Source organism: Thermobia domestica, chromosome 10, assembly GCF_964235325.1.
Source record: "Thermobia domestica chromosome 10, izTheDome1.hap1.1, whole genome shotgun sequence".
NCBI classification, from domain to species: domain Eukaryota; kingdom Metazoa; phylum Arthropoda; class Insecta; order Zygentoma; family Lepismatidae; genus Thermobia; species Thermobia domestica.
This window is the reverse complement of record NC_137463.1, coordinates 161,762,924-161,786,613: the sequence shown is the minus strand read 5'-3', so window position 1 is coordinate 161,786,613 and position 23,690 is coordinate 161,762,924. Positions and strand designations below refer to the sequence as shown.

General features: G+C 35.9%; 1 protein-coding gene across 1 annotated transcript in view; it reads right to left on the bottom strand.

Moving 5' to 3' along the window:
* LOC145662803 (monocarboxylate transporter 9-like) overlaps positions 1-17,027 on the bottom strand; it is a 54,011-nt gene extending 36,984 nt beyond the window's left edge. The window contains exons 1-2 of the mRNA XM_081728692.1: positions 16,841-17,027; positions 1,009-1,111 (exon numbers count right to left, since the gene is read on the bottom strand). Coding sequence (XP_081584818.1) covers positions 1,009-1,086 — 78 coding nt within the window. The 5' untranslated portion in view covers positions 1,087-1,111; positions 16,841-17,027. The remainder of the gene's footprint in view (positions 1-1,008; positions 1,112-16,840) is intronic.
* Positions 17,028-23,690: the final 6,663 nt, after the last annotated feature.

Sequence of the window (23,690 nt, the reverse complement as noted above, 5' to 3'; positions counted from 1 at the left end):
GGTAGTATCAGTTTATTACATTTGTAAATACATATTACTCATTATGTCAATTATGACATTATCATGAAGATTGAACAAGTCATATCAGCCCATCCACAGCAATTACATGTTGTCTCTGACACAAATCACGCAGTGATTTCGCTCTGTTTTTCAAGTTACACTGATCCTAGTCATACGCTCCATACCCTTCATCCGCTCGAGTGTCATGAGATACACTTTGCTTATCTTGTACCTAAACCATTCTACCAGAAGCACAAGAATAATGGAATCACACAACAGACTTCACCAAAAGGTTTTTGCGTCTAATTAGTTCAAATTGATATATCGCATGACCCTCTACTTCCTTACACCAATCGCACCACTTCAACATGGCCTCTTTCAAGATAGCGGATATTCTTTTTATCACTTTTAACAGGTCACATTTACCATCTCGTATCCATGTATGCTCATTTGGTGTCGTTACAATGACCAGTTTAAAAAAAAAAGTGCATTTTGTAGCTATGTACTGACGTTCCACTTTTGATCATTCTCGAGCCCTAGTGCCCCAAAGTCCTCGACACTGCAGCTACATTTTGGCTGTGCATGTTTCCCGAGGCACTCTCTCTATATACAAAGTTTCATTAAGATCGTTCTCTGATAGATATCAAGGGTTCTTTGTAAGAAGAAAACGAATAAGATACATACTTATAGGTTGAATGGAAATTTAACGTTTTTTTTTTTTTTTTTACTATGAAGGTAATAAAAGCCTTAGACCTACAAATTAATATAAGATTTTTATCACATGAGCTCCCATTCAAAGTCTAATCCACGTCTCCTTAGCCGAAGGCACGCATGCTGACCATACAGTCACGAAAATGTTTGATAAATGAGGTGATAGCACATATTATGTTTGTTATTACTACATAAAAAATTCAATCTACTGTGTACTATGTTCTTAATAACAATTTTGTCTTAACCTATGTAATTTTGTGTCACTTTTTTTTAACACTTTAAATAAATATTCCTTACATTAGTTATAATAATACTGAAGACGATAACCCAACCCCATCCACCATCTGGCTGGTTCTCAATCTGCTCTGGTTTCATTTCTTTCAGTTGAGGTTACGAAACTCTGGAACAAAATTAAAATTTCTTTTTTATGTATAATTACATCAAACATTTGAAAGCAATACAGAAGTTTCTTACCCTAAAAGATATCTTAAACCATAGCCTACAGTTTAGATCAGCGTTTCCCAACCGGTGTGCCGCGGCACACTGGTGTGCCGTGAATGGGCCGCTGGTGTGCCGTGAGGAAATCGAAACAAATTATTAATTCTATAGCAATCAAATTGCGAGACAAAGGAAAAATATATATTTGTATTTCACATTATTATGAACCTCTACTATGAATCTACAACTTTAAGTTTCATACCGTGTTACTTTTCTGTTCATTTTTAATGTTAAAAAAGTATTTGCTGTCATTGTTACGACTATTATTGCTTCTTTATTGCTGCAGACTATTTCGTAACTTGAAATTTTAAAATATCATTCAATCTTTTCGACAGAGCAAACATTCATACAAATTAACCACATTTGTGTTTTAAAACTAAAAGAGATTTGTTTATTCGTTCGTTATTTAGTGATCTTTCTTCTTAGTGAAAGGTTGGATAATGTTTTCGAAAAAGAAAGCTTAGTTTTAAAAACCTGAGTCCAATATTTCATTGCAATTGTTTTCTATTTTAAAATTAGAATTAAAAATTAGCATAATGATTTACCACGGGGAAGAACCAGTGATTGAGTGAGAAGGATATCAGTAATCACAGAAAAAAAACACCGTATTATATATATTTACAAATAATAATAACTATGAGTGTGCCGCGAGAATTCAAGTTACACCCATAGTGTGCCGCAAGTTGAAAAAGGTTGGGAAACGCTGGTTTAGATAATACTGAGAAAGCGAAGTGTGAAGTTTACTTTAAAAATGTCATGCACTTCTTTTAAACTTTTCCCAATTTATATTTTATATATATATATATATATATATATATATATATATATATATATATATATATATATATATATAGATAGATAGATAGATAGATAGATAGATAGATAGATAGATAGATTGGCTAACAACTTAGTGTTTCAAAAGAAACTAATCCATGACTTGAACTTACCAAAAAAATACAATCTAGAACAACAATTGCGACAACAATTAGAGGGATATTATCTATAAGCAGCACTGTGTTTACAAATTATCTTATTTATTTGGTTAGAACTGATTAAATTCAATTTCCTTTCTAAACAAATTTCACGCACAGTACATAAATTCAAATGATTTCTAAAATATGTTAAACATATTTCGAAGTGAGTTACAATTTCGATCATTTGAACTAGAATAAAATATGAAGCAATCGAGTTCACATGTACTTATTTATTTATTTAGTCTTATTTTAGATGGCGAAGTTCAGGCTAATCATGCCTTGTCTCCCACTTGACCATGCAATACAATAGTATCATGATTAGTAATACGATAATAATAATAAAATATGTATAAAATATATAAAACACTCCCAATCATACATACACATACACACATACGAATTACATCACATGCACACATACCAGTAGATTACTTAGATTACTACAAATAACCACATAATATAGTGACATACATTTAGTGAACAAAAGAAATAAAAGGTAGGAAGTATTAAAATCAGCATTTTTTAATATAGATATTAGTAAGCCTTGATAAACTTATGGAGGATCTGCTCAACCGAGTTCTTAAATAGATTGATTGACTGAGATTGTCTTGTGTTGGATGGAAAGTCATTCCACGCACGGATAGTGGATGCAAAGAACGCATTCGGGTAGAATTTTGACGAATGTAGGGGAAGAAAATGGAGTTTCTTTACACCTGATCTTGTATTGTGATCGTGGTAAGCATGTACTGGTTGCAATCGTTGCAATAAGTAGGAAGATTGTTGAAAGCGCAAATTTTAAAGAGAAATGTAAGTCGATGCAAATCACGTCTATCGGAAAGTTTCAAAAGGCTCAGCTTTCTGTAGTATGGAGTTAAATGATTTGATCATTTGAGATTATAAGCAAACCGTATACAGGCATTTTGGCTTGCGGGCAAAGTTTATGATGAACTGCATGGAGTTCAGTACTATAACAATACACAGTGATTATTTCACCTTAGCGGACTAAGATATAAAGGTTTAATTCCATCATAGATTGCCATGCCAACAAAATCTTCTACAAATTCTTGAAACTATCCTTTAATTTGATCAAGAAACAATCACTATCCTGATCATTTACTATTGTCGTAGGAGATGCATTTTTGATTTGAAGTGATATCCGACCCAGAAAACGTTCCTGGTAGTTCTTTACACTCATCCTCATGCCTGATGAGTTCTTGGCGTAATCAACTCATCAGGCACCCGCAAATCTAACTCCACGATGTTCCTAAGGAGCTCGTCCGGAGTTGATCGGTGGCAACAGGGCTTATTTTACAATATTGTGTCATCGGAACAAAATCTGACAAACCAACGGCGAATGGTGTCGTGCTCAAATGCACTGTTGGTATTGTTGCGGCTTGCTGTGCAGATTATTCCAACTTGAAGTCGTAAAGAAAAGTCACTCGCAATTTTCCAGTGTTTTTTATTGTGCACTTTCATACAACACTATACCCTTTCACTCTGTTTAACAACACCACACTGTCTATGCTAAAGCGGCAATGCATTAATACCAAAATAATGCAAGCACCCATTAGTATCCTTACCTACAAAAAATTACTTAAGAATAAAATGTTGATTCTATCTTGACGAAATGCCAAGATTGATGCTTTTGCAAATAAACATTGTGGAAACAAAACCGTAGTGATTATCATTAGTGTATTTTAGTGCTAGTTACTGTTACATGGTGAATGTGGGGCTCCTCCTTTTTCCTGTATCAAACCCTCAATATAAGGAAAGGGATATATATCTGAGAGCATATCTACCTTTATAATCCATTCGATTGACTTTTTTCAATAAAGCAACTGACAAATTACAGTGATTGTGGAAGTTCAAGCAATACGTGAATTTATAAAATTACTTTCGAATAACTTATTAATATTCAACATAAAGCATGTGTACGTCCTATTAAATAAATATCATTACGAGAATATTGGGATGATTCAATGATATAGTTGAAGCTCCATCTACATCCGAATGTCTCAGAGCTGACTTTTTCTTACGTTTGGTAGTTAACAATTTTGGATATTGAATAAGAACAAAACGGTATTTCGGTTGCCATTACTTAACTAAATATATAGGGGAAAACTAATAAACATATATAGAGAAACACCTTTCAGATTTATAAACCGCCAGAAATGCGAAGCGTCTCGTTTCAAAAGTTCTAGTTTGAAAATTATGGGGCCTATTGCAAGCGGTTCAAGGAATTATGCTTAGTACAGGAACTACTGTGATCTATTTCACAATCCTACAGTATTGTCGCTGAACCTTAAGACATGTTGGGGTAAGGGAAGACACTTTTAAATACTAATTGAGGATGAATGACAATATTCAAGTATGCAGTTTTAAAATCATTTCATATCTCTGTTAGTAATAGGAAATGACTAATATCACTTCCCCGTTTTATGTAACATGCAATATGCTTGTCAAGAGTTATACTACCAAACACAACCTATTTTATTTCCAAAGAAAAGTGTTTGATAGTAAAATGGAATAACATTTCGATATTAAAATATGATGTTGACAGTGTTTTTAAGACTTATTTACTTGTTCGAGAATAAAAATTATTTCAGAACGTCAGTTCATATCTCAAATTGTTTAATAAGAACAATGAATTGTAGACTGGTTATTAGAAAATACAAACGTATAACAAATTTACATCCTATCGTTCATGTGGCAGAGAGTTGAACTCAAGTCTCTCGTATAACAACGATTACTCTACCACATAGGTACTTGTGATATCATCTATTTTCTAATTCTGTTCCATGTCTGTATAATGCTGCACGAGAGCTATGCCTCTTTCGAGATGAAGCTGGTACTGAAATATATGCTTATTAAGTTCTTCATTATAACACAGGCAACAAGTCAATGCATAGTATGGTTTATGAAATATAGACTACAATTATCATTATCTCTTAAATATAATTTATGTTTAAATAAACTATTGTCCGAAGAGAATACATGTCAATTGATAGATCACATTTAATTGTATAAAATAATATGGTTTATGGGTGAATTCTTAAGAGAAATTTGAAAAACTAACTTTTGTGTTATGTCATTCGTTGCCAGCAATAATTGTTTTATTTTCTTGTAAGAATTGTTATTTACTGTATGTGCTGCATGACAAAGTACACTGTTAAGTAGCAGATTGTATTTTTTGTTGTTCCAATTTTCCTACACATCTTATCCCGCGTTGTGTAGTCGCTAAAGCTCTCGCCTTCGGTGCGAGCGGTCCCGTGTTCGATTCTCGGTAGGGACACTCTTTCGAAAAAGTGTAAAAAGCTTCTTCAGGCGAGCCATCCTGAATGATGTTTTCCTGGGTTTTCCTCATTCACACCAGGCAAATGCCGGGGTTGTATCTAACTTATAGGTCCCAGGCCACTTCCTTCCTTCCCTCTCGCCGATGGACGTCATCCCTCATATATGACGGGCTAAATGGCCATAGCTCAGAAATCTGAATCCTAAATCCTAATCTTAATGGTGACGGTGGCGAGGAATGTCCAGGAAGAGTTTTGGTAGGCAGGCGGGCTCATCCAGAACTTTTTGTTTTGACGGGTTCAATTTTTAGAAGGAACCAGTACTACAAGTATTGGACGGGTCAATGTAGTATTGAACGGATATTATTCTAGATCCCAAAAGACGATAAGTAATTATTGTAAAACTTCTACGTATATTTTCAGCAAAGAATGATAGAACTAGATTGTTTTTATAAGAAAAAGAGAACTGATGAAGTGTAAGATGAAATTTTTATGCTACATAAATCCTGTTAAACAAAAATACTATTATTGAGAGAAAGTCTACAAATTTATGTTAAGTTAGTAAGTTTTGGGAGGTTCTGACCCGGTGGATGCGCCCTCGTGGGGGGAATATGTATTGACCAGAAGGAAGAAACGTGAATTGAAGAACAAGACGTTGAGCAGTTGATGAATCATTTTTTTAATACACACACACACACACACACACACATATATATATATATATATATATATATATATATATATATATATATATATATATATATATATATATATATATATATATATATATATATATATATGAGAAACCAGAGTTAAATGTTGGGAATTGAAAAAAAATGTGTTTTCAGTTGGCCTGAAGTATTTTGCAGGTTAACATATCTAAATAGGAAGTATACCAAGAAAGAAGTGCTAACTCTCCAATAGACTTATAGGGCTATTACAAACCACTTATACGAATTTCACTTCACAATCACATTCTTCTTGCAACATTTTTGGTGAATACACAATTTTCGTAACAATTTCGAACTGAACTAGAATACACAGTAGCAAATGTTTCAATAATTTGCGTCGATTATCATAGATGACAGCACTTTCTTTTCCACTTATAACTTTCATTGATAACGCGATCCTGCCACCTACACTGAATCATTTCAAACTAACAATGTCCGTGCATAAATTTTAAGAAATTGAAAAACAATTGTATTTTTTTTAATTACGTTACAAAATGTATATTCACCTATATCATATTCTGAGCTCAATTAGATCTATCAGCTCGTACATCTAATTTTGGATAATCTATTTTCCGCTAAATGCTAACAACCAGATAGAAGCAAAATATGAAATATATGTTAAAGCAAGCGTGATATAGCAACCGGAACAAGGATCTTAATTTTTCGTGATGTGTTAACTCGAAATAACGTGTTTTAAGTTTAAATATTTCATAATAGTTGTATAAAATTCTCATATTAAACAGAAGTCTTAATACTTGCTTATATTCTGTATGTCATTTACTAAACTGATCTCCAACTTTGTTGAATTCAGTGACCTCGCATCACTATAAAGATAAGCGCATTTTCCGTGTCTCATGCACAAGGGGAGTTTCCGTTCCGATCAGATCAAGAGCGATGGACCGAGCTCATCTTCCAGTTATATCTTCTAATAGAGGAAACTCCGCTAACGAGTGCTACTCTACCAGTACCTCTCTAGCAGGTGGCGCCAGACCGTATTAAGGCAAGTTAACATCCTCCTTTTGATGCCAGGAGGAATTCTGTTTACCGACTCCCGTGCCACGACCATAACTCGATTGAATCCAACCCATGACTGGGGATCTGGGGACCCAGGGAGGGGCCACACTCTCAGCCCAATCTACCTCACATTAAGGCTGAGAGCCCACCTATATTATCGGAACTAATGACCGCTGCGATCGTGACACTTGAGAGTGAGACGAACTTCTGCCTCTGTATTTGGCTCACCCTACTTTATGAAAAAGAAAGAGATCCTGTGTTTGAATCTAGTGGCGGTCAACCTGAATGACGTTGACGGATTTTTCTCTCACTTTATCTCCAATTTTGTTTGCATAGAGTTCTAAGAATTACAAGAAGTTCGGATATTGTGGACCCGGTCGGGTAAAATGAACTTGTTGTTCCCTTTGGTAGATTTTGTTGGAGTGAGTTGACAACTCTATCAGGTGGTTGAGTTGCATCTGCAGCCGTAAGCGAATATTTCCTTTGAGGCCATGGAATGCAAGTCAGAACATACACATTTAGGTCTGTGGAGATTACGGAATTTTTCATAGCTAAATTTATTGACAATTTGAAAAAAATGAAATGAAATCTTTGAGTTTTACGTCCCACGGTTATGCCGGTTAGGTTAAAGGAGACGGTGATGATGAGTAATGAATGAAATGGTGGATGAAGAAAGTGGGAGGAAACGGAAGAACCCCGAGAAAATCCACAAACACGGTGTTTGTCCAGTACGAAGTTCACTTGGCGGGGATTGGGATCGAACCCGGGACCTCAAGCACCAAAGGTGAACGCTCTACCACTACCACTGAGCCACCGCGGCCCCCCTTATTGACAATTTGAATTCTGTACTCGCAATTTATGGAGGACTACTATCAATTACCCGCTTTGCTAGGTTAAATAAAAAGAAAATAGTAATATGTTCCGTTAGTCACTCACTTTTTACTATTACTAAAGCGCTCTATGATATCGGTTATTTTGAATGGTTTTTATGTTTCCCTCCCTTCAACTCCCAGTCGTTATCTCTGGGAAATCAACTTCCACGACGGTTTATCTCAAGCTAGTACAGGGTGTCCAATATACAATGCAACCCAGAGTTTGGGATAGAAGTTACTTTTGAACCTGAAGTGATACAAAAATAATGTTTATACCAAAATGAAGCCTTGTTTATGCATATATTTTTTAACTAGGAATCAACAATTGAAGTACACTAGAAACAATACAGTGTTGCCAGATGTAACCGAAGGTGCAAATCAATTTTTATTCTTTTTTGCAAAACATGTAAATTGACTCAACTCATACATATGGATGTTCTGTCGTTAATTTTCAGTTTGTTACGTTGGAGTAGCTTGGAAACTATAGAGCAGAAAAAAGAATTTTTCATTTCCACCGATAACTAATCGTATGAGGCCTCTGTAAGGGGGAACCAGGGAAATTGTAGTTTTCATAAATTAACACTCTGAATTGGCAACTTTGCTGATGTTTCAGTGCATCAAAAGGTGTGTTAAGGATCTATCTATATTATGCAATTCTTGAAAACAATGAAGAAGAAACTTTGAAATTATCGTGATAAAAGTTTTACTTTATGCACCCGGCAACACTGCTATTCATATCTATGGGGGTATTTAAAGCAAGAAGTATACAAGAACGATTCTCGAACTATTGAAGACATGGAAACGAACATTCGCAGTACTATTGAGAACATTAACACTTCTAATCTTCGTAAAGTTGCTGCCAACCTCGTGAAAGGTGTGAACCAGTGTTTGAATCAAAACAGAGGACACTCTCAGCATTCGCTGTAGAGTTGGTAATTCATTTCTGATAGTAGCAGTGTTGCCGGGTGCATATAAGTAAACGTTTTATCACAATAATTTCAAAGCTTGTTTTTCATTGTTTTTAGGAATTGCATAATGTAGACAGATCCTTAACACATCTTTTGATGCACTGAAACATCAGCAAAGTTGCCAATTCAGAGAGTTAAAATACGAAAACTACGATTTCCCTAGTTCCTCCTTACAGAGGCCTCATACGATTAGTTATCGGTGGGAATGAAAAAAATATTTTTTTCTGCTCCATAGTTTCCAAGCTACTCCAACTTAACAAGCTGAAAATTAACGACAGAGCATCCATACGTATGAGTTATGAGTCAATTTACATGTTTAAAAAAAAAATCGATTTACACCTTTGGTTACATCTGGTCACAAAATGAGTTATTTTTATTTTTATTTTTAGTATATATATATATATATATATATATATATATATATATATATATATATATATATATATATATATATATATATATATATATATCCCCTCCCTCCCTATCATGTACCGTCAAAAATGAAAAAAACATGCCAGGCCCGAACCTCATCTATGTCGAAGCTTTAATTAAAATCGTAGGGTTGGATCAAGAGATTAGAAGTCACAATTATAGTCACTTTCAATTTTATAATAGAGATTAATTCTTCAATGTGTTATCTACGCTGCATGATTATTATCCTGACATGACCCTACAACGAATATTATACTCATTAGTCAACAAAAATGTGTAATCATCGATGATGAGTTAAGTGGACCCTTATCTGGCAGCTAAAGTAGAGGAGGGTCAACGGGATGTCTGATCTTTCAGCAGTGCTTCCTTACTAACTATTTTAGTGAGTTATGATTGGCAAAATTTAAAATTTAGAAGTTAACTTGAGTATAGACCATGGATACACACTCGTAATAGTAATACGTTTGTCACTTCATTGTAGCTATTAACCACAGCCATTATACAAGATTTCATTTATAAAACATTACTACAATAAACAAGTCAGAATGTACCTCAGAGCTAGCTACAGGTCGACCTATCGCTCACTATGATTTAGATAAAGTGTTTGTGAAGACATATTTAAAGCCGGAAGGGAAATAGGAGTCACAGACAGGAGAAATACCTGGGATCTACTTTACCCTAACACTTTCGAAATCAGTAAACTTTTATACCTCGGATATAATAAGGAATGACTCAAAAATTAATCAATAAAAGCGAATTTTCTTTCTTGAAAGATGGTAAAAATAAACAAAGAAGTGTTTGGTATAGACATGGTCAATTGAGTTGGATAAGTACTATTTTGTGTTTGAAAGATATGTATAAGTAAGGATCCACATTAGCTGAACTTCCTCTACCAAAAACATATTCACAGCTGTAAGAGCAACCATTTCTTTAAAAATTTTCTCTGAAACAAGAAGATATCTTTCCTTTCTTCATTTCGCATCTTGTTCTAATTGCGATTTTTATATTCGCTTGTTTCTCAATTTTAAAGGTCAAGGTGCTATTTATAGCGTTAATGGCAAAAGAAAATAAAATTTTATATCATTTCGAAACAATCGGTAGATGAAGGAAAAAGGGTAACAATTTCCTTAAGGTAAAAGTCGATAAAAGTACATAAACGCAAAATGTTCTAGCTGAAAAGACCAAATATCGCCTAGAAGAAATAAAGATAAATAGTATAGTCTTAAGAACTTAAAGGTCTACATAAGTTTAAAAGTTTACTATGGCCAAGTTTAATCTGATTAGTTCTGTATTTTCGTTTTTAGGCGAGTTCAGTAGAAAATGCAAGAGGGAAATAAGAAATTTGAATGAAAATAATCTTAGGCTCATTTCTTTATCACAACTTCATCGATAAATCTTTCCGGCGTCCCATAATACATTCCCATTTCGTAGAACATGATAAAATGTTTCGTAAACCATTCGAACTTCCTTCAATTAAACTGTGTAAATGATTAATTGTACACTGAGAAAAAAATGTAGGTGGCCTACTTAAAAACATAGGTTACATGCGTAATTCCTGTAGTTTTTGGACTTAACGTACAGCAGACGTATAACTGAAAACGCATGTTTTATAATACATTCTGTGTAAGTGTTCCATCTATACGTACTTTCCGTATGAAACAATGTAGGCGGTCAGGATCTCACATACAAATGGACGTATATAACATATAGCTGACGAAGGTAACATAAGTATATGCATGTGATATACGGTAAACTGTTAGGTGTCAGACATCCTGCAACGGCATGATGTAACATCTAAGGGAAGTGGCTATGTAGCATACGGATAACGTATGCTCCGTACTGATTTCTATAGTAAGCAAGAGGATGCCGCATATTTGTACAATATATCGCTGTCCGGAGGACGGATTTTTCTCTGTGTAGATAGAATTCCAGGTGATCTTTTCAGAGAGTAGTTAGAATGCAATGATATGCTTCTTTTTATTCTGGTTCCGCGTAGCGTAGTCACTAAAACTCTCGCCTTCGGTACAAGTGGTCCCAGGTTCGATTTCCACTGGCGGCACTCGGTCGAAAAAGTGGAACAGCTTTTTCAGGCCAGCCATCATGAATGAAGTTTTCCTGGGTTTTCCTCATTCACACCAAGAAAATTCCGGGGTGGTACCTAACATATAGGTCCCAGGCCGCTTCCCTTTCCAGGATAGTGTGCTCGCCGAGGGACGTCATCCCTCATACGTGACGGGCTAACATGGCCATAGATGCCGAAAGCCAAGAAATCTAAATCCTGCTTCTCTTTATCACTTGAGTACATGAAAGACTTTTCTTTCTTACGCACCCGAACGAGGCAAGTCTCTTGAAGTGAATGAACGGGAGCCCCATTGAGAATAATGAGCCCGCCCACAAACGAACGCGATCCTTTTCGAGGATACCAAAAAAGTAAAGCAACTGATTTGATTTAGAGTAAGTGCCGCGGTGACTCAGTGGTGTGGTAATTCACCGGTGGACATCGAAAAGTGTGGAAGTGCTTTCGATCTGCTCCTTTGCTACTACGATAAATGACTAACGCTTGTGTGCTTTACAAGCCATTCTTTTTAGTGTGAATTGTGGTTATTGTATAGGCATGCTTTCAATTCGTAAAAATACCGTGAAATTTGAATTCGACCGCTCTATGCGATATATAAAACCTAGTTCGAGTGACATTCATATTTGATTGTCTGAGAACAGGGTGTCTACTAAAATTCCAAAATGAAATTTCGTGACTTTTTCGTGACCTTTTCTTTCCCAAACCATAAAATTTAGTAACATTCTCAAAAGCAAATTTGGGTGCGAATTGGGCCAAATTTTCATACATGCGATAGAAGCGTGCTTTGCTTGCGATTTGGTAGCGTCTAAAGCCGACGATAGACATTTTTGGTGATGAATTTTGATGTTTTATAGAACAAAATTTTCCAGTCTATACTTATATTTGTACAGATAAAATAAATCGTGACCTAAAAGCTAAATTTCGTGACTTTTTCTTGACTTTCATGATCGTTTTCTGATTCCGTGACTTTTTCATGACTTTCGTGACCGATAGATACCCTGGAGAACTTCAATGACGTTATGAACCAAGCAGTCGTTTTACAGCTGCATAATGAATACTTTACTGTGTATGTGAAATTTGAAAATGACATTGTATTGAAACTATTCCCTATGTTCATTCAAATTGGGTACTCAGTTCTATTCGTATTTCGAATGCTGAACTCAATTACATCAAAGATCGGGTATTTGATTTGCCTCTTGCAGTATACAATAGTTTTCTTTATATATAATTCTGAATAAAACAATTCCTTCCAAACGTAAAGTGATATCATATTCTACATACATTGTTTATTCTAATCAACCTAAAACGTGTTTCCGATGTCTGGGGACTGATCATGTACTCTCTCAGTGTAAAGTACCATCCCGTGCTTCATGCGTTTGACATATTGGTAAAATCAGAGAAAATATTTTTCATATATCATCCAATGGTAGAATCGTTATGTTAAATTTAAAATAGGTATTTTTTCAGGTCTAAAGGTCATGAACGAAAACAGAATATACACAATACACTGGAATAATATTATCGTGTTTTAAATGACTTCTGGGATGGCTCACGTAGCCCCACCAATCGTCAACAGATCAATCATATTAAAGCCCTCATTCTCAGTGCACAAACAATTACTTCAGAAATATTATGTCACAATGAACACAAGTGATGCATTTCCCAATGATCAACCGTCTCTTTACCATTATGTGCGTCACCAAAAACAGTGACATTCTCAATACGTGCACTCCCTTCAGACAGAAGATGGTAGGCTTCTTACAGACACTCATCGCATTCACCAGACCATTCTTAATCATTTTAGTGACATGTATGAAAAGATTGACAAGGATCAGCGCACTATTAATGAATATTTACAAGTGTCGCTCCCTCAAGTACATGAATATTTACAGTACAAGACAAGTACCTGAATTTAATACCATTATGGCACCTATAAAGAAAGAAGAGATTTATAGTATGCTTCAAACTTGCAAAGATCGTAAATGTGCAGGGCCTGATGCCATCCCTTATGAACTTTACAAGCATTATTAGAGGATTTTACGGGATATTTTATATGAATTATGTAATGAAATGCTCCGTCAACGTAACATATACAATAATCCAGGAATAATAATACTAATTCCAAAGAAAGGGAAATAAGTTTCTGTTCATGAATATCGTCCAATCATGCTACTTAATCAAAATATTTCAAAAAGTTCTTGATAATCGACTTACAGCGATCTACCCTTTTCTTATTAGTGACTATCAAGTCGCATTAAATCCACACTATAATGTTTATGCAGCGTTTAGTAAAATTCGTGATCTCTCAGAATATAAGTTTAAATACAATCCTGCTTTTCTCTTATCCGTTGATTTCAAACAGGCTTTTTACTATTTATCTCATGACTACTTACGTATTTGCGGTCCTTCGTGCATATGGCTTTCCTCATTTATTTGTTCAGGTTGTAAGTCAATCATTTTGCACATGCTACAACAGAAGTTCAAATAAATGGGCATCTCACCTCCCCTCTCAATATTAATTTTGGCATGCAACAAGAATCTCCGTTATCTATGAGATTATATTGCCTTGCCTTGCTGTACTACAAAAACTGACGTAACTCCATGAACCTCAGTTACATGTGTTTCAAGTACTCAATGTGCAAGCTTTTGCCGACAATGTGACTTTAATGGGCACGACGCCGACGCAATTTTGTTATCTCCAAGACTGTTTACTTGACTACCAAAATGTGAGTGGAGCTAAGATTAATTATATGAAATCAACGATTATGTTTTATTATGTGGATGCCCACCGGGGCTATTTTCCTTTTATGGATACTTATACTATAGCCGATAGTGTTAAAATATTGGGATTACGTTTCTCCTGTGATTTACAGTGTTCATAAAACTTAATGTGGGATCCAATCGTACAGAAGATTCGCTTATTAACTATAGAACATAAGTATCGTCGACTAAACTTACTGCAGAAAACTTGGTTCCTGAATACGTACATTTACTACAAACTTTGGTATATCGCACCAGAACTGTTTGCAAAAAGACTGGATTCTTCATATGTTTTTCTTTTTATATATATGGCCAAACATGTTCTTTAGAATTAATAGAAATACTCTATATCTTCCATGTTCTGTGGGTGCATTCAATTTAGTGAATATCGGAGAAAAATGTCGAACACTGTATATGCGAACAACCTACCGATATTATAAAGACCAAACGACTCATACGTATCTATAATTCCACTGTTGGGCAGTATTTCCGAATAATTCGCCTTTAATTTGATTTTATAAATTGATCCCACTCTATTCGCTGTTAATGAAACCAGTTTGTGCGGGTACTAGTCCATTAGTTTGTCAAAAATTTCAGCAATACAGTTGATCACGTATATGGAAAAACTGTAAATCAGAGTGTCTCACAGAAGATGTTAGAAGTGCATGGTACTGCCTTATGACTTATTGCTTACAAATGAGAAGTTATTTGCTATCCATCGTGTAGTGAAAGCGGAGTGTTCTTGATACTTTACTAAACCGCATCACGTCCTGTATTTATACACGACTAATTTGGGATGCCTTGTGTCGGATGCTGGGATTTATTTGCCGACAGCCACCATCTACATTCTCTCCCTCCATCTTACGATTTCCAAACTATCACTGGTACCCGCAGACCAAACTAAATGCGATTAATTGATTGAATGGACATTTTATATACTATATGTTAGAATATCCTACCAAGTTGTCATATTTGGATTTTATTTGGTACTTACAAACTCGGAGATTGCATCTGTTTAATGCAACTCCTCAAATAGCGACAAAAAAGTTTGCAAATTTCTTGCGCATTTTGCTTATTCAACAATAATGTAGTTATTGTTTTCTGTAGTGACTTACTTCTTATTTGTTGTGTTATACAAGGTTTCAACATTCATGTGAAATAAAAAGTTGTTTTTAAAAAAGTGGTAGAGCGTTCATCTCTGGTGCATATGTTCCTTGGTTCAATCCCAGCTCACGCCAAGTGGACTTTGTGGTGGAAAACACCGTGTGCGTGGGTTTTCTCAAGGATCTCCCTTTCCCTCCCACTTACTTAATTCCATCATTTCATTTATTTTTGATCATCACCGTCTCCTTTAGCCTAACCGGTATAATCGTGGGACGTACAACTTAAATATTTCATTTCATTTTCTCGTTTAGAGTACTCCTGTTTTCTTATATTTTAACATTCTATCAGTTATTTCATTATCATTCATTTGATTAATAAACAACCTCTAAAACAATTATAAATGAATCATATGTTAAATGTTCCCCGATGACTTCATATTCGTTCCTCACTCCTTGTATTCCATAAAAAATATATAAATAATAATACACATTATGGGCTATTATTTGTGATAGATTAAATTTAAGAACATGCTATGGTAATAAGTAGAGCAACCCAAAAGCATAAAAAGCGTAATAGCAATTTAGACTTATGGTTCGTACCTTGAACATAATTATGGTTGTCTAAGGGGAAGGAACTAATTTTAAAAACATAATAAAGAATAATTTTAGAAAATAAAGCATAATGCATAATTTAAAATATATAGCACATTTCTTGGAAAATTCTATTAGAACAATTCCTGGAAAATTCTGTTTAACTGTAAGTTTAACATACTGCATTAATATTTTTTAAAGCCAACATTTACAATGCAAAATCATTGAGAACGTAAAAATGCAACAATGAAAAGTTTATTTTTATTTCTGTAATCCTTTGATGTGAAGAAAAGAAAAAAGGAAACGAAGAAAACATTCCACCAACAATGAATAGTACACAGGAACTCCACACTGTATTGTTATGTGTATCTCTTTAACTTGGGCATTTTGTGTACTTTTTGGTGGCATTTTTACTTTCGCTTTCTGTATATATGCAACTCTAAGGCACACACAAGTGGTAGAAAAAATTGACTCCAGTAAAGCATATCTTTTACAGTGCAATAAGTAGAAAATTCATTAAATATGCAAGAAACTGGTTGCATAAAATATTAATAAATAGATCAAGATATTTAGAATATTTAATGTATAGTAAATATTACACATTATACACGATTAATGTAAAACGATGATTGAAATTAACAATAAAGCATAATTAAACAAAAACTAAAGCATAATATAGGTTGCTCTAGTAATAAATATGTACTGTATTGGGCACACGATAAAGTTTGAGAAATTTAAACAACTTCAAATGTTTACCGTACATATAAATAACTATTCAAAACAAAACATGTGGAGGTAATTCATGATCTCTTTTCCTACCTTGAAATGTTAGATCCTATTCCCATAAAATATGCATGAGTTGTAAAGCAATTATTTATCATTGACCTTCAACAACAACTACTTCTCTGTAAATTCACTCGTTAACAGAATGATACTTTATCATACAGAAGAAAAATAAATAGAAACAGAGTTCCTTTGAAAAGAGTAGTAAAGTTCATTTTTCAGCTGTACAAAGCTACACAAAATGCTGTAAAGTCATATACAATGTTATAATTCCCTTTTTACTCTACTTAGATAAGATAATTGATATTTCTTAGGTTACCATTGTTGCGATGCAAACACGCTGACATAGTCGCGACGAAGAAAAGAGATAGGCAAAGGGAATTGCCCTGCTGACCCCCTGCAGATAAAGGAAGAAAAATCTGAAAAACGGAAGAGAAAACACAATATTATCTGACATTGAAATACATACTTATCTGAACATATATCATGTAATTATTTTCTTTTCTTGATATCAGAAAGTAAATATTCATTGATGATATCCATTTTATCAGTATTCATTTTTAATTGATTTAAGGTACAATGCTGACTAAAATTATATCAAAGCGAAACGTAGTTAAGGCTTATAGCTGTTTCATTCATAAGTTCTTGAATGTGAAATACCCCAAAACGAACTATATAACAAAACGGAGAACATGCATATAATTTTAAGTTTCTCTATTCCAGGACCAATGGCAAAATACATCACATGACACCAAGACCAGTGAAAGCTCAGCGCTTTTATAAACCCTTTCCTTTTTTTTTTTTTTTTAAGATTCTTATGAAAGATCAACAACAATCCTATAACGCTCATATTTGCAATTCTGTGTGACCATACACGACACGTTTCTCTCTCTATTACTCATATTATATGTGTATCTACCATCAACAATGAAGTATGTATATACAGGGTGTGGACAAAAAATCTAAAAACACTTCATACAGGACACGTAAGTTTGACCCTCCACTGTACAACACGTGTTGCGGTTGCCGATCGTTTCTTGTTTTCAATGTGTCTGGTTTGAGTACAAAATCTCGCGGCCAGAACCTCGCCTGGCCAAAACCTCGCCACCCAAAACCTCGCGGCCAGAACCTCGCCTGACCAAAACCTCGCCACCCAAAACCTCGCGCCCCAAAATATCGCCATATCCAAAATCTCGCCTGACCAAAACCTCGTTGTAATGATCTCGCGACACAGAATCTCGCCTGGTCTAAATTAAGCGAGACGTAGTGTCGCCTGGGAGGAAATGTCAGGATAAAACCTCTTCACGACGATTCCTTCAATGTAGAATGTTCTATATATTACTATATGTATATATTTAGTAATAAAACATAATTATATTAAAATAATGACAAGAAAAAATCTAATGCATGCTTTGGAAATCTATATATATGTATAAAAATTAAATGACTATGTTTGTTACATTATACCTCTTGAGCCATCCCACCGATCTCAATCAAATTTTCAACATAGATGAGATTCGAGCCTAGGATGTCTTTTATAATTTCACTTTGTCCGCACAACAAAAGGAAGGGGAGTGGGATATATATATATATATATATATATATATATATATATATATACAGAGCCGTAGCTAGAGATTTTGGCGCCCGGGGCGAAGTAGAATTCGGCACCCCTACTCTCACCACACCAAGCTCTTCCTTCCTTTTTTTCTTTTTACTTATAAGAAAAGCAGCAGATATTGTTAAACTACACTGAGTTTTTATTAAGCTGCAGGCGAAATTTTGGCCCACGAGGTTTTGGCCACGCGATGTTTAGGGTGGCGAGATTTTGTTCCGTGAGGTTTTGGCCCGGCGAGATTTTGTCCCGCGAGGTTTTGGCCGGCGAGATTTTGGGTGGCGATGTTTCGGCCGCGAGATTTTGTCCGTATCCCGTCATGTGGACCTTCCTCTTCCGTCAGCAGTAACCAGTTCACCTGTGAGTGTCGTGGTGTGAAAATGGTGCAGTAAAATGGGCGACCTGACAGACTTCCAAAGAGGCATGATCGTTGGTGCCCATTAGGGTGTATCGAAAAAAACTTTTTTTCGAAATCCGGTTACGGCTAGTGCGGATTTTTGGCCAAATGGCATCAATAAAACGTACAAAAAATCTCAACTCGATCAGATAACTCCTTCTGCTGCCGAGTAGAGCCCAAATATTAGAAAAATCAACAAAAGATTCACTTTTCAACTGATTTTCCCCCAAAAAATTTTTAAATATTTCCTATATTTTTCGGTCTTTTAAATGATTGAAATAGCATTGGAAAGGAGAATTAAATACATAAAACAAATTTATTACGGTTATTTCTGTACACCATAAGCATAAAAACTTAGTTAATTATTTGTAAAAATGCACTGATTTTCTGGCGTATCGTACAATTAAATTTTAATATAAAATTATTGAAGTCTCTTGAATAACAAAGAAAACACTTTAGTGCTAAATTCTAAGAGCAGTAATATTAATAGTATAAATAATTTGCTCCCAATGCCGTATGCATCTGCTTATCACACTAGATCACCTGCCGTCCACCTCTCCCCGAACGCCTCTTCTCTTGTACTTGCCCAGCTGAAAGGATTGGTCTTATCAGTCGCCAGTAGTCAACCAGCTGTGTCGAACATGATTGTCGCTGCTTGAGTTATTTATTAGTGCTGTAGGAAATTTTTAAATAATTTGTTTTCGTGTGAAGTGCAGTATGTAGAAGTGAGAACAGTGTTTCAGTTGTGTTAAGTACTTTTTTATAGGAAGAGAGTGACATATACGCTGACATTATGGCATCGACAAGTTTGTTACGGTCTGACGTTAGGAATAGCATTATTGGGACACCCAAGGAATTGGGTAGAACACAGCTACCAACCGTTGAAATGTATTGAGATAATACCTATGGGAGCGAGAAGAAAAAATGATAATTTTGGGATCCCGTAAAGAGCCTTCAACAAAGGATTTATCTTCTATCGTCGCCAGGAAGATTGTAGAAAATTGAGATTACGCCTCAATCTTGTGGTTATTTGATCTAGAAGAAAAGGCGCCTCTAGCACTGGCACTTTTCTTCCTTTTTCGCAGTTGCAGGCAAGAGGATCGGAACATTTACAAAAGGCTATATCAAATGAAATATTTTTGGCAGACCATTGAAAATCAGCAATTCGTTTCGCAGAAGTTTGGAAACCGGACTTTGCTGAGTTTTGCAAGTCACGGACAATATTATGGTACTTCAATATCATTGCAACAATCCTTCTGACACTGAAAATTGCTTCGCCGCTGATTGAGGCGTAATCTCAATTTTCTACAATCTTCCTGGCGACGATAGAAGATAAATCCTTTGTTGAAGGCTCTTGTCGGGATCCCGAAATTCTGATTTTTTTTCTTCTCGCTCCCATAGGTATTGTCTCAATACATTTCAACGGTTGGTAGCTGTGTTCTACCCAATTCCTTGGGTGTCCCAATAATGCTATTCCTAACGTCAGACCGTAACAAACTTGTCGATGCCATAACGTCAGCGTATCTGTCACTCTCTTCCTAATAAAAAGTACTTAACACAACTGAAACACTGTTCTCACTTCTACATACTGCACTTCACACGAAAACAAATTATTTAGTTAAAATTTCCTACAGCACTAATAAATAACTCAAGCAGCGACAATCACGTTCGACACAGCTGGTTGACTACTGGCGAGGCGACTGATAAGACCGATCCTTTCAGCTGGGCAAGTACAAGAAAAGAGGCGTTCGGGGAGAGATGGGCGGCAGGTGATTTAGTGTGATAAGCAGATGCATACGACATTGGGAGCAAATTATTTATACTATTAATATTACTGCTCTTAGAATTTAGCACTAAAGTGTTTTCTTCGTTATTCAAGAGACTTCAATAATTTTATATTAAAATTTAATTGTACGATACGCCAGAAAATCAGTGCATTTTTACAAATAATTTACTAGGTTTTTATGCTTGTGGTGTACAGAAATAACCGTAATAAATTTGTTTTTTGTATTTATTTCTCCTTTCCAATGCTATTTCATTAATTTAAAAGATCGAAAAATATAGGAAATATTTAAAAAATATTTTTTGGAAAATCAGTTGAAAAGTGAATCTTTTGTTGATTTTTCTAATATTTGGGCTCTACTCGGCAGCAGAAGGAGTTGTCTGATCGAGTTGAGATTTTTTGTACGTTTTATTGATGCCATTTGGCCAAAAATCCGCACTAGCCGTAACCAGATTTCGAAAAAAAGTTTTTTTCGATACACCCTAGTGCCCATCTGATTGGAGTTTCAGTGGCAACAGTGGCGAACATTGTAGGGGTATCGAAAGGCACTATGTCCAATGTCACGAGGGCATACACAATTCATGGGCAAACGACGTCTGCAAAGCACAACAGTGGTCGAAAGACAATTCTGTCAGATAGGGACCGGAGGGCTTTAAAACGGATTGTAGCAGCTAAAAAGAAGACTACTACAATGAAAATTACGTCTGAATTCAATTCCGGCCTGCTGAACCCGGTTTCATTGGAAACAGTGCGACGAGAACTTCATAAAATGAAAATTTATGGCAGGGCCGCTATCGCCAAACCCCTGCTCACAGCAGTAAATGCGAAGAGGCGTATCCAGTGGTGCAAGGACCACAATGTGTGGACTCATGAGCAGCGGAAACACGTAATGTGGTCCGATGAATCGACCTTGACCTTGTTTCCTACAACCGGTCGTGTTTACGTATGGAGAACACCGTCGCAGGCCTATGATACAGACTGTCTGCCCCCAACTGTAAAGCATGGAGGTGGTTCTGTTACAGTATGGGCAGTGATATCGTGACTTTCTGCAGGTTCCATCACAGCGCTACATGGAAGGATGAATGTTAAGGCGTATGAGGCCATTTTGGGGGACCAGGTTCTGCCCATGGCCCAAATATTGTTCCCTGATGGTGATGGCATCTACCAAGATGATTTGGCACCCTTCACGCTGCAAAAACGGTGAACTCATGGTTTGAGGAGCGTGACCACGAGCTATCACACCTCCCCTGAGTCCACCAATCACCAGATCTGAACATCATTGAACCATTGTGGTCTGAGTTAGAAAGGCATGTTCGGTCTCATTACCCTCCACCAGCATCCCTTAAGGAACTGAAGCACGTTTTGAAGAAATAATAGTACAAAATTCCACACACCATGATTACATCCATTCCACGTCGGATCCAAGCTGTTTTGGACGCAAAAGGAGTCCCCACACCATACTAGGTATGATTTTCACACTTTTGCAAACGTTTTAGATTTTTTTGTCCAACCCCTGTATATGCTCCAAATATATTGTGAGTTAATTAGCTTTAAACTTGTTATATTTTTATAATTACCCTTTCTTTTGCTAAAATAACTTTGTTGCCCCGAATAGGGTAGCCACTAACGTTCTCGCCTTTTTGGTACGAATGGTCCTGGATGCAATTATCGATGTGGAAAATATAACAACTTCTTTAAGAAGAGCATGCCAAGTTAAGTTTCTCCTGGGTTTTCCTCATTCACACCAAGCAAATGCCGAGATGGTGTCTAACAATCATATTCCAGCCCGCTTCCTTCCTTCCTCTTCCTTGGCTAGAGCCGTAACAAATGGTCGTTGCATCAAAAGGGCCACACCACAAAAGAAGCGAGTCAAAAGGGCCCCGCGTCAAAGGAGCTCGAGTCACAACGGTCCCGCATCAGAAGGGCCGCGGTCAAAATGATCCAGATCGAAAAGAGCCCCAGAGCATAAGATCAAAATATAAAAATATTCTATATGAAAAATATTCTATGAACAGTACCTGTTTTATTTTGGTTCAGAGAACATACGAAGTCAGTCCGGAAAGTAATGTTACCAACTGTACAAATAAAAAAATCATTTATTTACATGATAATAATAATAATAATAATAATAATAATAATAATAATAATAATAATAATAATAATACCTGTACATTAAAATTCTTCAAAATAGTGTCCTTCTGCGTCGATACATCTTTGCCAGCGCGATATCCTATCTGTAAAGCATTCTGGAAGGCCTGTGCAGGAAGTGTGTTTAAAGACAATCAACAAGCTGCTTTCGCGTCGTCAATTGTTCTGTAACAATGTTATTTCAGGGGGCATTTCGAACGGGGAAACAAACAGAATTCTGCGGGAGCGAAATCGGGACAATAAGGTGGCTGGCGTAGCGTTGTCACGTTAGATTTGTTTAAGTAGCTAGTCACGACGAAGGCAGTGTGCGCTGGCGCGTTGTCAAGATAGTTTCTAATCGCTGCTCATGTCCGGTCTGACGTGACGGATCCTTTCTCTCAGCCTCTTAAGGACTTTTACGTGAAATTTAGTTTTAACGATTGTCCGGTAGACGTACCTCTGATGTCAGAAACCACGAGCATGGTCTTGATCTTTGATTTGCTTATTAGAGCCATCTTGAGATGAGGGGACGCCGAGGTGTGCTATTTGGTACTTTGCCCCTTCATTTCGGGTTTGTACTGGAATATCCATAACCTATGATAACATTGTTTAAAAAATGAAGATTATTTTTACACATTTCCAAAGCGTATTGATAAATTCCACTCGGCGAGAATTTTGGATGCCAGTCAAAATTCTTGGAACAAACTTCACGCACACTTTTCTTATGTGCAAATCCTTTGTCACAATCTCGTGGGCGATAGTTTCCTGACCTTTCACGGCCTTCCAAAGACCTCCTGTGCCATCTGTGGACTTGCCTTTCTGAATAATATTCATTCTAAAAAATATGTTAAACAATTGGAAAAGTTTCCGCTGCAGGCTTGCAGAGTTTCACACAATTTGATCACGTAATGTTGTTCCAGTGAGCGCTGCATTGTGACTAGTACAGAAGACGAACCGTCCTTTA